This window comes from Spinacia oleracea, chromosome 3 (genome assembly GCF_020520425.1).
Source record: "Spinacia oleracea cultivar Varoflay chromosome 3, BTI_SOV_V1, whole genome shotgun sequence".
Classification (NCBI taxonomy): Eukaryota; Viridiplantae; Streptophyta; class Magnoliopsida; order Caryophyllales; family Amaranthaceae; genus Spinacia; species Spinacia oleracea.
In genome coordinates this window covers 20,420,412-20,437,816 of record NC_079489.1, presented here as the reverse complement: position 1 = coordinate 20,437,816, position 17,405 = coordinate 20,420,412, and the positions used below count along the sequence as shown (strand labels likewise).

The 17,405-nt window shown below is 34.4% G+C and overlaps 1 protein-coding gene across 4 annotated transcripts; it reads left to right on the top strand.

Moving 5' to 3' along the window:
• Positions 1-1,696: 1,696 nt before the first annotated feature.
• LOC110794942 (cysteine protease ATG4) lies at positions 1,697-16,131 on the top strand. Of its 4 annotated transcripts, none has more exons than XR_002535167.2 (10): positions 1,697-1,863; positions 1,995-2,661; positions 2,791-2,876; positions 2,976-3,026; positions 3,269-3,621; positions 6,377-6,521; positions 12,046-12,101; positions 12,186-12,256; positions 15,124-15,558; positions 15,654-15,944. XR_002535167.2 is itself a non-coding variant. In XM_021999905.2 (9 exons), the coding sequence occupies exons 2-9, from the start codon at positions 2,148-2,150 to the stop codon at positions 15,342-15,344; spliced, it is 1,497 nt and encodes a 498-aa protein (XP_021855597.1). In that variant the 5' UTR covers positions 1,697-1,863; positions 1,995-2,147; the 3' UTR covers positions 15,345-15,604. The 4 variants fall into 4 exon arrangements, 2 of the variants coding, with proteins under 2 accessions (XP_021855597.1, XP_021855598.1); XR_008930122.1 differs by having other exon boundaries at positions 1,698-1,863; positions 6,377-6,515; positions 15,654-16,131; XM_021999905.2 differs by lacking the exon at positions 15,654-15,944 and having other exon boundaries at positions 15,124-15,604.
• Positions 16,132-17,405: the final 1,274 nt, after the last annotated feature.

Genomic DNA, 17,405 nt, shown 5'->3' with positions numbered 1-17,405 from the left:
TAACCATGTCTATTGACTAATAGAGAAGATTATGCGAGTTTAGAATGGTCAAACAAACTATTAGGATTTTTTAATGTGATCTAATTGGATTCTAAAGGTATATTTGTTTTAATTTATTTTTACTTATTAAATAATTTTGAGAAAATAATAAATTTAGATAAGTTCTGATCAATAAGATAAATTGAGATAAATCTAACATATACATAAATAAATAAAGGGGAGTTTTTTCAAGAACATTGATAGCATCCATGTAGGATTATATTGTATAATTATAAAAATCAGAATAATTTTGTAAGCTAACTAAATTTATCTTTTTAATAGTTAGAGTTATTGAGATAATAAACTCCGATATGATGATATTGATCTATAAGATAAATATCAAAAATAAGTAAAAGAAAAGATAAATACAAATATTGTAAGCTAATTAAATTTATCTTTTTAATAATTATGAGTTTTTAAGATAATAAACTCCGATGGATCACATAGTATATAAAATCACGAGGTGTATTGTGAATTCCTCCCATCAAAAAAACGTTTGATTTTTTTAAGGAAAACAATAAACGAGATAAATGTAAATTTTAAGGAAAGAAAATATAAATGTTATTAGGAGTGAGGCCGGGTTGATATTTTCGTTAACACACATGATATTTTCGTTGGATGAGGGTTGATATTTTATCAACGAACATATCAATATGTATCCGAATCACATATCAATATTATTTTATCATTATAAGAAAATAATAAACGATTTCTAGATAAGATGTACTTCATATTAAATTCCACAATAAAAATTGAGTAATTCATACATGTCTGATCTATAATTAGTTTGTTATCTCATTTTTAATCTCTCTCTATAGATATATGTATTAAACCCTATATCCTCCTCCTGATGCATATTCTATAATGAACTGAATGGCATTAGGATTTGAGTTTAGTCCTACAAGCCTACAATAATGGTTTTGCATTTGTTTTTCCACATTGAACGTACTTTTTTAAATTTTATTTTTTATTGGTTGTAATTTGTAAAATTGCAACAATATATTTATCATGTTCATGAATGAGCGTGCAGTAGATTTTACATCAAACAAAACAACACAACCTAAAGCACAAACAACTGTGGGAAACTTAAGTCAACCACACGAACTCTATGCCTAACTCGCATTTGACCACATTAAAAATAATGTTACGTGGTGCAGTCATGCAGAGTTTCAAAATTTCAATACTTTTGACAAATGTGATGATCATATGTTTATTATAGTTGTTTAGCTTAGTTAGGATTAATATAATTAAGATCACGTAAAAAAATAAGGATTGTTTTTATCTTTTTTATGGTTAGCTCTATTGGTATTTGGATACAATCATACAAGTATGAGACATAATCTTTATTACTCATCATCAAAAAGAGTTTAACCTAACAACAAATATTAGATATATGACAAAAAGTTATGATACATTTATCTTATTTAACCTAGAGTTTAAGTTTCAAAATAAGATATTAACAAATCGTGCATCGCAAGGGCATAAAACTAGTACTTCGTACTTTTTGCCGACCAATTTAACATGCAAAGTAAAATTAAGTTTTTTTTTTTAAAAAAAACAAGATAAACTGAGATAAGTTTATTATAGTACGTAAAAAAAATTAAATGAATTCCGCAGGGAACACATAAGATAACCAGAGCAAAAACAGAGCTTTATTTAATTTTGATGCAAAGCAGGGATTAAAATATAACCAGAGCCTTTGATTGCGTTGCGTCTAATATACCAGTTCACCCTTCCAAAGGGAAATCAACGCCCAAGACTTGCACGCCATTCTCTCTCCTCCCCCAATTCTTCTCCACGCCGGCGAAACCTCAATCTCCTCAGGTGACTTGCTTTCCTTCTCCTCTCTATCGTTTCCTCTAAGAAAATTTCTTCAATTTTGTTGCTCCTCTGATTATTATGCCCGATTTCAATCCTTATGCAATTTTTGTTGTTCTTCTTCTTCTCAATTTCAGGTGAAAATTTGCAATTTCCTGATTCCTAGGTTGATCACTGATAATTTCCGGCAAAGATTGTAAATTTGTGCTTAATTAGGTGTTAATTTAATCAGAATTAGGTGATTAATTTGAGTAGCATGATTAGCTATGAATCAAGTAGAACTTTAGGTGATGAAGAATTTGTTTGAGAGTACTGGTACTGCAAATTCATCTCCCGGTACTAGTTCCTCTTCAATTTCCCCTAATTTCAAACGCATTGCTTCTAATTCTTCCGATCACAAATCGTCATTATTGCCATCAACTAGTGCTTCGTCGTTGTTGTCTGGAATTGTTGTTTCCGCTTTCTCGATTTTTGAGCCTTGTGTGGAGGAGGGACTGGATACGGGTTCGAATTCTCGTGAGACGAAGGGGGTTGGAAATAAGACCAAGATTAGTAATTGTTGTAGTAGTAATGGTTGGGCGGCTGCTGTAAAGAGGGTTATGGCGAGTGGATCGATGAGGAGGATTAAGGAGCATATGTTCGGGTTTACTAAGTCTAGTGCTGTCACCTCTACAAGTGATATTTGGTTGTTGGGTGTTTGCTATAAACTTGATGATGCCATTGGTGGTGATCCTGTTAGTAGCAGCGGATTTGCTGCATTTGTCGAGGATTTTTCATCGAGGATTTTGATGACTTATAGGAAAGGTTCGATTAGTTGTATACTTCGTATTTTTTTTTGACGCGGATTAGTTTTTTTTTTTTTTATATTGTTGACCCTAATTAAGGGATTTAGAAGCTTTGGGATTGATTATTACTGTTCTTGTTGTATTGTAGGGTTTGATGCCATTGGGGATTCAAAGTATACTAGTGATGTTAATTGGGGCTGCATGCTTCGGAGCAGTCAAATGCTTGCTGCTCAAGTGAGTATATTAAAATTGATCTCTAGCGAGATAAGTTAGCTTTCTTGGATTGTATTACTAGAATATGTTGGAGTGTGGACTAATTTTCAAAATTTGCAGGTATTAATAGTTCATCGGTTTGGTAGATCTTGGAGGAAATCTGTGAATAAGGTGAGATCGAGTGGCTTATAAGTTGTGTTTAGTGCATTGTGTCATTGGTGACAAGATATTTTTATTTTCAAATTTCAAAGGGAAATTGTCTTTGGTTATCACTTTAATTAGAATAGATATCTGTATATTTCTCAAAAATTATTTAAAGAAAGAATAAAGAGGATAAGGATAGAAGACGTCTGTTATTATGGTATGATCTGAAAGTTAGAATGCAGTGGTAATGGTGTATTCATCTGATGTAGCAAATTGATCAAGGGTACCTCGAAATTCTGCACGAATTTGGTGATTCTGAAGAATTAGCTTTCTCTATACACAAGCTTCTAGAAGCTGGAAAGGGTTATGGCCTAGCTGCTGGATCATGGATTGGCCCCTATGCCACATGTCGTGCATGGGAAACTCTGGCCCGGGCTGGTAAGTCACTGCCAATGGCTGTCTATATTGTTTCTGGGGATGAAGATGGTGAAAGAGGCGGGGCTCCTGTTGTTTGTATAGAAGATGTAACTGCTTGCTGCCGTGAGCATTCTGGTGGTGCTGATTGGACGGCTATTCTTCTGTTAGTTCCTCTAGTTCTTGGACTTGATAAACTTAATCCCAGGTTCGATATGTTTTCCATGTTATCCTTATTTATATCATAAAACCTTTAAATTAATGCCCCTCATAACCTCATTATTAGAAAGTGAAACCTTACCCCAAATCATGGCATATATATCATTGAAGGTTCCAATTCTGAAATTGCGGGATATTCTAATAAGGATTTCTATTGTGTTAACTTTCTTTCTAGATATAGCTAACTTAATCACTTTTTTAGCTGCATAGTAAGTTAGAGCATTTGACAAAAAGTAGTTGTGAGGAGCTAGAAGGTCTTGAATGTTTGGTGGGTCATTTGAAAGTTTGGTCAGATGAGGCCGTTGATCTCTCTATCTGATGTGGCAGAAGTTTGCGCTAGTTGTAACGCAACTTTGCAAGTATATATTGAATTGGGCCTATCAACTCCTTTCAGACACTACAATTACTATTTTCTTTCTTGACATGGGTTCAGTTTTATTTGGAACTAGATTAGGTCCCGTGCATGCACCGATATTCAAAAATTATTATTTTACCATTTTTTTTATAGAATATTCAACTGAAATATTTATCCATTAAAGCTAATGCGTAACTAATAAATCTTGTACGTATTCATTTAATCATCTAATATGCAATTTCCGCCCTATTGTATTAATTTTTAAAATTTTTTTTTGAAACTATCCTACGTATTATATATATTTATATGCTTAATATGATAGTTTGACCAAAATATTTGATAGGCTTACTATGCTAATTTGACCAAAATATTGAGTAAATTTATTTTCTATTATTGATATGACGATTTAACTAAAATATTATCAAAATCGTCTAATATTGTCATATTAAATAATCCTATATTTTTTTCCATACATAAAGAGTTTATACAAAAGGATATAATATAAATAAATAAATAAAGTAGACATATTATTTTTTAGGAAAGAGACTTTTGGCGGGAAAATTTTACACCAGGAAGTGACATGTGTCATTCCTGGTGTCTGTTTTAGTATAATGTAATAGATGTAGTTGGGCTTCTATAAATTTGAATCAAAATACAGAAAATTTAATTCTCCAAAACGTAGGAAATGTGAATGAAATTCAGAAATAAACACATAGTCAAACAACTTAAGTTCCCATGTTGAATGTTCAAAATCGTAAACAATGAGTATTAAATGCATAATCCAATTAGGAATTGTTACAAGAAGAAGAAATTTGTTCTTGTTATAAAATCCTGGGAATTGGAAGAACGGAATGATGTTAGATAAACATTCTGGGGAAATTGCGTATATGAAAATGCAAACTTATTTGAGTTCAAGTATTTTCTATAACGAAAGAGACATTCTTAAAAATACTCAAATGCCTGGTTATTCTATTTTTCATTTAAGATGGATAAGGAATTATTTTATTTGAAGAGCTTTTAGGTACAACAATTGCAGAAGGCAAGGGCTCCTCTGGAAGATATTGTTGGATAAAAGCACCTGCTTATGATGATAAACATTAGAGAAAAAAAAACTGCAAACACTTAATTTCACCAAAGGGATGGAATGTACACCATAATGTCCCACAAGGCCACAAAGCTTCTCAATTAGTGTTGATATTTCCAAAAAATCTGGTTTTCCTTCCAACCATAATAATTAAAGAATAGGCGAACACCCGATCCTTATAAAGACTATATCTTGGTTTTTATTTTTTTTATTATCTCCTATGATTTGAAGTTTTTATCCAACTTACACAAGAATATGGATTAATTGTGGGCTGCACCATCCTTTGGGTTATTGTGAGACATGATTACTATAATTCTGTAACTGGTGGTTGTATCTTGAGAGAAGAATAATTGAGTTTTTTCTATCTCTGATACTGAGAGAAGAATAATTGAGTTTTTTTTCCTATCTCTTCTACTGAGACAAGAAGAATTGAGTTTTCTCTATCTTTTATGATTTTGGTCTGTAGTTTAAGTTATTGTGAAGAATATGGGTTAATTATGGGATGCACCATCCTTTGGGTCAGTGTGAGACATGGTTACAACAATTCTGTAAATAAAGATCTATTCTTGTTGCAATGATAATCTATGTAAATGTCTATGATGTTCTTCCTTTCGTTTAACATATACGTTCGTCTGCTTGTGTGATTATGTGTGAAGCTTTGAATTTACTTGTGGCAAGAAGCTAGCATACATATTATTCATTGCCTCTTCCTTTTGATTCTGCATAGCTTCAGTATTTTATTCAGTATAGTTGATTATTCAAATCAGGAAATTCTAGTGCTTGTTTGGTTCGGGTGGGTATTAACTTCCCATGGGAAGTTCCATTTCATGGGTAGTTAATTCTTGTCAATTTCTTAGGAAATAGCTTGATAATGTTTGGTTGACGCTTATCATTTATAATTCATGGGAATTGTGCCTTACCAAGGGGAGGATAATTTCAACTTCACAAGGAAGTTCCACTACCCCGATTTCATCCATTTCATGTCAAGTTGTCAACCAAACAACTTGTGAATACTTCTTCCTCTATTTGCTTGAAAAACCAAATAACCCTCTATATTCAGACCTTGAGATATATTGCCACAATTTTTATTTGTTTTAGATAGTCTAGTTTTTTTTGTTGTTGTGCCGTTTTATGGTTTCAATGTAAACCACAACCAATAAAGCATTGATCTTACATCAAAGTAGCCACTGGTCTAGAAAGAGATTGTATTTTTTTCTTTTCTTAGTTAGCTTGATACGACTTACTGGCTTCATTGGTTTCATATTGTGTTTCTGTTGTTTAATTGTCTATTAATGGTGTCGCCAGGTATGTTCCTTTATTGGGGGCAACATTTCAATTTCCTCAAAGTCTTGGCATCTTGGGTGGAAAACCTGGTGTTTCAACTTATATTGTTGGTGTGCAAGACGAAAATGCGTTCTACCTGGATCCCCATGAAGTTCAGCCGGTAAATGTACACTTCAACATCGTTTCTTGTGCCTTTACTTGCTTATGCATTAAAACTTTTAGATAAAGGAACAGATAAGTTGGCAATTGGCATGACATTTGTATTAGGCAGCTATGCAGTACACTGCATATACAGAGGTTAAAATAGTTTATCTGGTCCGCTGGTCGCTCCCTGTGATTGTTGTGAACCAGGTGACACGTCCCAAAACACTGATCACTTGCGATTGTTTTTCCAGCATTCCACTATTCGTGTCTGTGTCCACATAGATTTAGGTGACTGGTAGTGGTAAGAAAGCAAGGGTAATTCATATTTAGTGTTTAGAGTGAATATTAAGGTCGTGCCAAGGCTCAAGGCACGGGTCCTGGCACTGGCTCAGGCACCCTCCAAAAGGCACGCACCTTTGCACCTTTTCCGAGGCTCAAGGCACAACTCCTTATGCGCCTTATGGTATAAGGCTCCAATTGTTGAGAAGTAATATTTTTATTGAAAAAAAGGCCTAAACAATGTGACTTTAATGCCTCCCTGACATTTAGAATTTACCACTTCGTATAGTGAAAAGAGGAGAGAGAAAACCCCAAAATTTTCCATTTTTTCCTTGTCTATTTCAGCGACAGGTCATGTAAACTCCTCTTTGTTTTATTTTAAAGTAACTGTTTTATGTAAGGTGTGACGAACCTTCCTTAGTCCCCTTTTTGTTTGTTTTTTTCTCAAAAAGACTTTTAATTTTAGTTTAATTACTATTTTGATTTCTTTTAGAAAATAAATATCGCAAAATATTTAAACAATTTGTAGCGCCTTGCATACGAACGGCACGAGCCTTTGCCTTGCGCCTAGGCTCCACCGCTCCAGGGACTTTTTCTCCTTGGTGCACCTTTTAAAACTAAGCTCACATTCAAAGAAATAACTGAGAAAATGATTAAGCTAGGGATTTAACTTATGGGAAAAATCCAAGATCCTAGATTCAGAAATTTAGGTACTTTAAGCAGGAGGTATGGGCCCAGGATTGATTGTCACTTAGCTATTCATCGGTTATGCTATTTTCGGGGGTGTTTGGTTCACTCAAATGAAGTATTAGTTGTGGGTTTGTAATGGATAAAAGCCTAAAACCCATGCCTAGTGTTTGATTAAGAAATTTCTATATCTAAACTCATACCTTAAACCCACAAGGTATGGAGTTTAGAAATCCTAGGGGGGGACCTGGGTATGATTAATACCAAAATTTCCGTATCAATAATAAAAGAAAAATATCGATTCCTGAACAAGACCAAACATATGCTATTAAGAATTAAGTTCTAAACCTATTTTCCTCTCCTTTTCAACCTATCTTCTCTCCATATACTCTAGTTTCATGTTTTAGTAATGGCAATCCGTAGGACTTACACTTGAGGGGCCACCCCATGACTGAGAATAGGACTTACACTTGCTGGATATGGGATCCTTATAGTAGGCTGGCCAACATCTAGCCGAGAGAGGGCAGTCTAATAGCTAAAGAGAAGCTTTTGTTTACTCGCTTAGTGCTTGCAAAGCATTAAGGTATGGTGGCTTTACTTTATGGAATGAGGGAAGAACTTTTTTGCGCAGGCAACATATGTACAAGTTGAGACCCCTTCCCTCTTGTATGAGGCGCGTTGCCATCGTCTCTTTCTTCTTTTTCCGTTACAGGTATCTAAACCAGCGTTTTTTCCTTGAGTAGATGTCATTTGTGTGTTCTACCCCCGGTCATGAGAGCTAACTCAGAGGAGCTTCCTAGCTGGCATCGCTTGGTATTCCGGATTTTAAGTGAAGAAGATGAGGGAGTTCTTAACGCTATCCCTTAGCCATTTAAAGGCGGTTATACCCTTACTTAAGGACGCCCTATATCTGCATGAGTGGAGGATTCAGAGTATGGACTGACATTCTTCTGGGGATTTTTCATGTAAATATTTCTTAATTCTTTTGAGTTGTTCCCCTAAGTATCCCTTTTCCGTTGGCGAATTTCATTTGGAAGTTGAAAGGCCCCTTAGAGGTGAGAGCTTTTGTAAGGACTTTGGCTTTGGGATGGCTCATACGAATGATATACTCCAAAAACGACGCCCAAGAACAACAGCTATATTACCTGGCATTTGCTTGCTTTGTCAGGCTAATAATGAGTCATGCTCACATGTCTTCCTTGACTATGATATGGTATACTACATTTGGAAACAACTCCTTTGCATTTTATGAATCTTGGGTTAGACCTTCGAGTATTTAGGAATGGTTGCACATTCGCTTTGTTGGGTTTGGTGCTGGAAGGAGAAGAAGGTGCTTTGGCGAAATGCGATTATAGAATATTTGTGGTGTGTGTTGTTGGAACTGAATGGTTGTACTTTTAATAATGTTGTTGTCCCACACTCCCACGGATCTATTATGGGATAAAGTAATTTTATTAGGTTCTTATGTGCTAAAGCGGTGGGGCTTTCCTACATTACTCTATTGGTGATATACAAAGGAATTGGGCTAACTTGTAGTTCTAATTTTTGGCCTCTTCCGAGGACCCCTTGTCCTCTTGGTGTACTTAATTTCGATTGAGCAATTTTAATAACATTTTTCTTCTTATGAAAATAAGGAATTAAGGCTTAAACCAATACCACCTGATTTTCTTCCTTATTTCAAACCCATACTAGCTTGTGAACCAAACACGCCCTTAGTTTTGGAGAATGATGGTTCTTCCAACACCAACCCCTTTATTATTGGGGTAATCGAACAATCCCATTGGCTCGTCACATGTAGAAAGAGAGAGAAAGATCGAACGTTCATGGAAGATCAAGGTGGGGTGGGAGGGGTAAAGATTTATTTTTAAAAACAGAAATCATGTAGAGTCGTAGAGATTAATTTTCTGTCTCTCTCCTATTTAAAGAATGACCGCCTTTTTAAAAAAAAATTGTTCTCTTTCCCTTTATACTCTATTTAAGGGATTGGTCAGCTTTATTTCTCTCCTCTAATTTATTTTTTCTTTTTGATTGAATGCAAAAGTTCTTTGACTTCTTTTTTTAATGTGATTTACTCCCTCTGTTTTTTTTACTTGCATCACTTGGACCGGCACACTTGCCAATGCATCATTTGACCATTAAAAATCTCTAATTTTGTATTTGTAAAAATTATAAAAAGTTGATATTATGAAAATATGTATTGTAACTAATCCATCAACATTTTACATAATAACTTTTGATTATTATATATTGGAAAAAAATTCAAGTCAAACTTAGTATATGAATAATGTCAAAATTCAAGTGATGCAAGTAAAAATTACGGAGGGAGTAGTTGGCATCAAGTAAAAGGTAAAAAAAAGGTATGTGACAACTAAATTGGGACGAAAGTAGTGGTAGGAACATGAAAAGAAAATAGGGTACACCTACGTTTAAGACGTATATTTGAATGAATTGGGGCGGACCAAAAAGAAAAATGTAGCAATGAAATTGTGACAGGGATGAGTATTTTTTTAATTGTTTGTGTAATAGATAATATAAATATACCAGGGAACCGCATTGGTAGCTAGTAGGTAGTAGCATACCCTATTCCCGTATCCGTACCACGTATAATGTTGAATCATGTATTGGGTGATATGATTCTGCTCAGTCTAACGGACTTCACAAAACCCGAGTGTTAATTTAGAATCGAACGGACTTAAACTAAACAATCTGATCAAATGGACCAAACAACAAACCAAACTAGAACGCTAGTGTGGGAGAATAAGCATCTCACCTACTCTCAAAAGTTTTATCACAAAACACAAAACTCTATTAATCTCAATCATTGTAAATAAAATAACAACCCAAGGCCCTTATATAGGCAATATAAGAATTCTAAATTACGTAGAAAACAAACATCTAATTATAGTAGGACTCCTAATAAAAATAAAATACATCTTTTCTCTACACTTAAACTCCAATCCTTAAGGGACTAGCGAAACTGTATAGGACTCTTACTAAAGCATTAAAAGAATGACTTATCCTAAATAACTAAGAATAAGCCTAGAAGACTCCTTGTACGCTAATGGCTAATGATTACTTTCCGTCGTACAACTCTGTAAACTCGAACCATGATGTTGACTTTGAATTTTGACCATAGATATTCAAATCCATATCATTAGGTGACGTTGGGTTGGAATAGACTATGGAGGATTGATCATAAAAGAAGAATTGATCCAACCAGTCTCATCTTTTCAGTGCTATGTGTGTCTTTTTATCATGCTGTAGTTGTTGTGTTGCTCCATGCATATCCTTTCTCATTTCTGTCATCATCATATATCCTTTAGTTGTTAGCCTACTTACCTATGTATAAAAAATCTCAAGGCGCACTCTAGGACCCAAGGCCCACCTCATTGAAGTCTAACACTCTCCTGTTAGACTCCTATGCTTGGCTTTTTTTCTAAGCTTTCATCTACCATGTAACTTTCATTAGGACAACTTCACATGTCAGTGATGTCACATGGCTCATAATGGTTATAAGTTATAACTAAAAACCAAAATATTCTAAGGGCGGCAATTCTTATATGGCTCGCTTAAATATCAGCTAATGATTAGAGTCTGTGGATCTTTAAGGTACAATGTTATAGAATGACCAACGTCTTCATCCTTTATACTTGTATAACTTTTACTGACTTAATCATTAAAGACTGCAAGCTTGCTTTCTCACTGATACGGAATTCTTACCAAGTTACATAGCTAGATATAGTTCAGAATTATACTGGTTTTTACAAACATGTAAAAACCTAACAGATCATAGGTAATCATGCATCTTAACGAATCTTGTATGCTGTTCTGGTGAAACGTAATGATTTGCTACACACACTGCAAATCCCTATACTTTAGATGTGGTTTTAGATACTTGAACAAGTTTTTGTTCTTCCATGCTATTAGTAAGTTGCTATGCTGGGTACCACAGCTTTAAAGGGTGAAGTTGATGATAATGTGAAATTTTGCTAGGAATAGTAGGCAAAAGTTGAATTTCTTGGAACTGATTGAGAGAATTACATGGCTGAAGTGTATCTTTTAGTGGAATTACATTAGTGTCTATTTACTACATAGTACATACTCTATCAATATTCTTCCTTTCCTTTGGTTTGTTTGAAGGGTGTCATATCCTCACATTTTCTGCTCGTTAAACAACATTAGTCTACATGAAAATGTGATGACAAACCAACATAATCGATTCTCCCTGATCTTATCCTCAGTATTCGCGACAGCAACTTTCCTCCAAGTATCTACATTTCTGATTTTATCCCTCAAGGTGTTACACATCTTTGCTACAGCCATTCATCTCTGCTTTTCATCACTCCAAAGTTTGGAAAAACGTGAATGTAGAAAATTCATGATAAATTTTCTCTTTCTGCTCTTTTGCAATCCAGGGTTTATTTTAAAGTAAGAGAAATGTTGTAATTGTAGATTTTGCTTCTGATTTTGTTTTTGAGTTTGCCTTTTCCCTTTTGATAATTGGCAGTTATTCTTGCAGAAAATGAATTTGATCAGACTTCTCAGTTCTCACGTCTCACTGTGCTTGCATGGTTTTGCAGGTAGCTAACATTACAAAAGATGACATAGAGGCTGATACTTCATCATTCCACAGCAAGTAAGGTCTTTACTGGGTTAGATTTCCTATATCCTTATCTTGGATTTCCTTGACTAAGTTACTCATTTACTCAATTTGCATCAGTGTGGTCCGCCATATTCCTTTGGAGTCTATAGATCCGTCATTGGCAATTGGATTTTACTGCAGAGACAGAGGTATGCAGATATATGGTTCTGGTTTTATAATCTATTTCTTGGTAGTGTTTAGTTCTGTTTCTGCCTCTTGCAACCATAATGTAAAAAAGTTCATTATTTTTTAGGCTAGGTCATTTCTATATGAGCCTGGAACTACTTGTACAGTTGTACTAGGTGCTATTGGATTTTAGATAACTATAATCAATCGCTTTATCACCCAAGACAAAATCAGCTCCATATTGTTGCCAGGGAAATGCTGGACTGGCCAAAGTATGAATCAATTAGGACAATTTGTGAACTCCGATATGCCTCTGCTTGTGTGGTGGGTTCCAGGACCATTATGTGAGCTGTTAAAGGAGAGTCCTTCACAAAAGTGCTAAAAAATAGACAACTTCTAATACTCTTTGTCCTGAAACGCTGAAAAATACTCGTATCCCAATGGTGGATCTTAAACAAGTGATTTATGAAGTTCAGGTAGGAAAAGGAAGTATGTTTACATGTGATATCATTTCAGACTCGCCACAGTGCGTTAGCCCTTAAAGTCCAGCCAAGATCATCGGTCGAACATCCAGTACTTTCCACTTGTATGTTTGAAGATCCTAACAACAGTAGTATTCATGGCCTTCTCTTCTTTGGTCGTTGTTGTCTCTAGGGATCTACCTCAAATAGCTTGAGCTGTCTTTTTTACGACATGCCACCATTAATGATTTAATCTTTATCGTGTTATTTTATAGTTTTTATGCTTCTCTTCCAGCCTAGTTAAGTGTTAACAGTTTCCCCAATAACCAGATCACCTTTATTTAGTTGGAAGTTGGATTATCTAGTTGACGTTGGCCATTAGCTCTCTGATATGCATGTCAGAACTATAATGTCTGATATTTAAGGACCCAGCTTTCTTTGACCACCCATCTTAATCAGCAGGAACTCCTCTAATTGTCTCACTATTATTTATTCAGAAAATTTGAAGTTAAATGAATTTATTTGCATTTTGGGAACTCTCTTTCTCTTTAAATAAAAATGGCCATGCACCATCATCTCCAGTAGCAGAAACATATCCTTGATTAGCTAAGGGCCCTGATGCATTAGGTTGGCACTTGTAGAAACGGACCCCTGATTAACTAACCTGATGGCTGCTGCCTATCCATAATCTATCCTTCTGACTTTCCATCCCATTTCAGCTGCTCTCTTGATTGAACTGTTTTTCCTCTTTTTCTATTAGCTATCAATACTTGCTATCCACAAGGGGAAAGCTTACTTGGACTTGTTGGGAATTAGGAGCACCATTACCTACTAGGCACTGGTGGGATGGGATCTACATTGTCATAACGAAGCTCTTGTTGGGGAAATCACTGTCTTTCCTAGCCTTATCATACCTTTCCAGAATTCTTCGACATAAGATATGATTTTCATGGGATCTAATCTGGTACCTTAAAATTAATATCATTAAAAAGCATATAAAGAACCAGAAACTTTCACCGAGTAAGTAGTTACGCTAAAATTCTTCTTGTCCTATCTAAAGATAAATAAGATATTCCCAGGGTTAAATGTGCATCTTAAATGTTAAAACATATTAACTCTTCAATATGCTCCTCACTTTAGAATTTGAAAAAGAGTATACTTTACCAAATGCCACAAGTATTTAATAAATCTGTCAAATCTAGTACTCCCTCCGTCTCTTTTTGTTTTTTACGTATTCCATTTCGGGTGTCTCATTTTGTTCTTTACATTTCTTTTTATATTATCACATAATGCATTAATATTCTATCAGAATTTGTGCCCAAATATTATTTTAACCAAAATATTATTTTAACCAATTAAATCCATTGAACATTAAATATTTCTCATTTTCCCAATGTCAGATTTTTGATAAAAGTGAAAACATTATAAATAAACGTAATTTTTCTTGCTAAAAATAAAAAAAATAGAGTAATCTCAATGCACATTAAATAGTCGTTAAATCGCGTGAATAACATCAAACGTAAAGAACAAAAAAAGACGGAGGGAGTATTTAGGATTAATCAATCTGTCAAATGTAGTATTTAGGATTTAATACCTTTACCAAATGCCTGATTATGTAGAATCTGAGACTAGATAATTTATAGTTGCCTATATATTGACGATCAGACATCCTGTACCTATGGTGATGGATTTACGAGATAGGGATACTGAATCTTAAGGAACTCATCATGGGCATCACGAATCATAACAAAGCAGATAAGGAAGTGAAATCAATTTTGGAAGACATCCAATTAGAATGCATAAACTTTGTGTATTGTAATAATAGTAAAGTAGGTAGATCTTTTGTTGTTGGTTCCCACAACCTAGCTATGAAAGATAATTTCTTGGTGAACATCTGCCAAAAAAAGGAAAAAGGATATTGAATACTGATAGTGTGAATAGTATGGGGAAAGTGGCTGGCAGGCTTGTGATACAGAGGAACCTAATCGGCAAGTTCTAGGGAATTACTTTTTCGTATTGGTACTATGGTGCTGCAGAAGAGAGTTTCAGTTTTACCTGTTACAAAGCAGTACTTGCTTGCTACTTGAAGTAGTTTAAACTTTAAAGTCGAACTGAAGCTTGCTGATTTAAAAATTTACAACTGTCTAGGGATGCTGTCTAAGCCAAATGTAGCTAATTCATAATCTAAAATATTTCCTAGAGGTTTATCAAGATCTCTTCCAAATTTTGTTTCTTTTTGGTTGTTTTGCAACATTTCTCGTAGAGAACAGTTGGATCGCAAGCGTAGTCTTAGAAATCCATCCAATGGACAAATTAAGTAATTTTGAATTCCAAATGAAGGGGAGATCATTTAAACATTTTCTTCATTGCTGTGAAAACTCTCAAACAGAGATACGTACATGCTCATCATTGTTTTTGTTGATTATCAGATGACTTTGATGATTTCTGCTCTCGAGCTTCTAAGCTAGCTGATGAATCAAATGGTGCTCCGCTATTTACTGTGACACATAGCCGTAACGCCATTAAGGAAGCCAGTCAGTGTAGCATGAGTGGTGGTGGTGTTGGTGAAATCCGAGAAGATGATTCTTATGACATACTGCATTCAAACAATGACGGAGGTTTGCAAGAGGACGATTGGCAACTTCTCTGATGGATGGATGATTCTATTAGTTTGAAGTTTGATTGGAGCTGAAACGTTTGAGTAAGGGTTTAAAATGTTTACATGTTAATATTGTGTTTGTCCCTTGGTTGGTTGGTTCACGTTTAACTTTTTATAAAAGTAAATGAATCTTGAGCCATTTTAGTTCAGATAGTGAAATTTAAGCATCTGCAGAGGAAAGGAATTCATCATGGGTGTTTAACAGGTGTAAATTCGTTCATTCAATGGAAAGCGTATGAAATCTTCATTTATTTTGTAAATTCACTTTAAATTCGTTCATTCAATTCCTTTTCTCTACAGATTGTATCTAACTGTGGAATTGGTTGCTCCCCAACTATGATGGTTGTGCTTCACTGTCTTGTGTGTCATTTGAAATACTTTGTACAGTAGTTTTTTAGTTTCTTAGGTCAACATAAATATTGTGCTACAGTTATGTTTTCATTGGGAGTATTATCATCGTTTCACAATAACGAAGGCAAAATTGGTTGATGTAGTAATCTCAGTTTATCGATGTAAGGGTTCGGACTTTGCACGAATTCTTCCCGAGATTGTTTCCTTATGCATTGCTTATAAAGTTATAAGTGAACTAATAATAGTATTGTTACTTCAATTTAGTGATGTTATGCTTAACAAAAGTACTAATGTAAGCGTGCAGTCAGCGACATTCAGAAGAAGTTTAAGGGTGTGTTCTATTCTCTTGGTTTAATTTATTTGAATTCTTAAACTTTATTGTAGTTGTAAGTTTAACTTACGAGTATATTAACTGGTTGAACTCATGGTTGCTTGAAAAACTCAACTAAAACTCAACTTTTTAACCTTTAGATCTGAAGTTGAGCCTGATTAGGCCTGATCAAAACTAATATCGGATCCCGAGCGCAATTTCGAAGGTGGATCATGGTGCACAATGAGCATGGTGCACCTTAAGAACACTGGTATATACTTCGTAATTAAAAGAACATTTGGTTACGTGAAAAGAACATGAATGCATATTTTATTTATATTTTTAATAAATAGTGAAATAATATATTATTTTTTATAACAAAAAAGTGAAATATTTTATCGTCTGTTCTTTTGTCGTAATGTCATGTTATTTGTTTATGCACATATGTTCTTTTGGTCCACCATGCTCATTGTGCACCATAATTCATAGTCCACGGATTCCATGGTCCATAGTCCACGGATTGGATCCCGAACCATCCTCTATCAAACATATGTCGCGATCAACTGTACGTTATTTGGAGAAAATATCAGGTTGTGGGGCATTGCTAATTCATCATTATCGTTCTAAAAATGGCTGGTAATAATTCAAAATCAAAAGGTTTTTATTGATGGACCATTTTAATCCTGAATTTCTTGAAAATCATTTGCATTTTGCGGGCCAAAAACAAGGAAACAAAAAATAATAATTGAACCAACTAAAATAGTAAAGCTTCTAGATGAAAGACACAAATCAGTGTATTTTGTTGTGACCTTTTTGTGTACAGACAACAATAGGCTGTCATTCGGCACCTCCCAAAAATCAATCAAATTATAACTGGAATTATTAAAAATAAAACATAAAATTATATTGGAAATAATATCTGAAAATCTTCTAGAAGGAAAAGGGGGTTTACTTCACGTGCCACAGCAAGTAGCGTAGTGATAAAGTGGGCCATGTCTTTGTCACTCTTATCTAGATGACTACTTCCACACCTTGAGCCACACACATTACAATTTTGTACTCGCAATAACTCCCTTGAAATATTTCCCTCCCTAATTTTTTTTCTAATTTTTAATTAAACGATACACTTTGATCGGCACTTAATTTTAAATGAAGAGTTGAATTTATTAAAATACTAGTTTAGGTCCCGTGCAATGCACGGTTAATACTAAAATCATTTATTATTTTAATAGCACGGAGTAACTAAAAAAAAGACTTGTGGTATTAGGATAATGTAAAAATAGAAAGGATATATGAAAAAAATATAAATTCAAAATTGCGTAAAAAAATATTCAAATGAACTTAATTTGTATATTACAATATAAAGTTAATGATTATAGTTGTGTACTTGT

Excerpts from the sequence above, each read along its gene's own strand:
- LOC110794942 (XM_021999905.2), top strand. The coding sequence starts at position 2,148 with ATGAAGAATTTGTTTGAGAGTACTGGTACTGCAAATTCATCTCCCGGT. Across the intron at positions 3,027-3,268 it reads GGAGGAAATCTGTGAATAAG|CAAATTGATCAAGGGTACCT; the intron begins GTGAGATCGAGT and ends CATCTGATGTAG. Across the intron at positions 3,622-6,376 it reads CTTGATAAACTTAATCCCAG|GTATGTTCCTTTATTGGGGG; the intron begins GTTCGATATGTT and ends TGGTGTCGCCAG.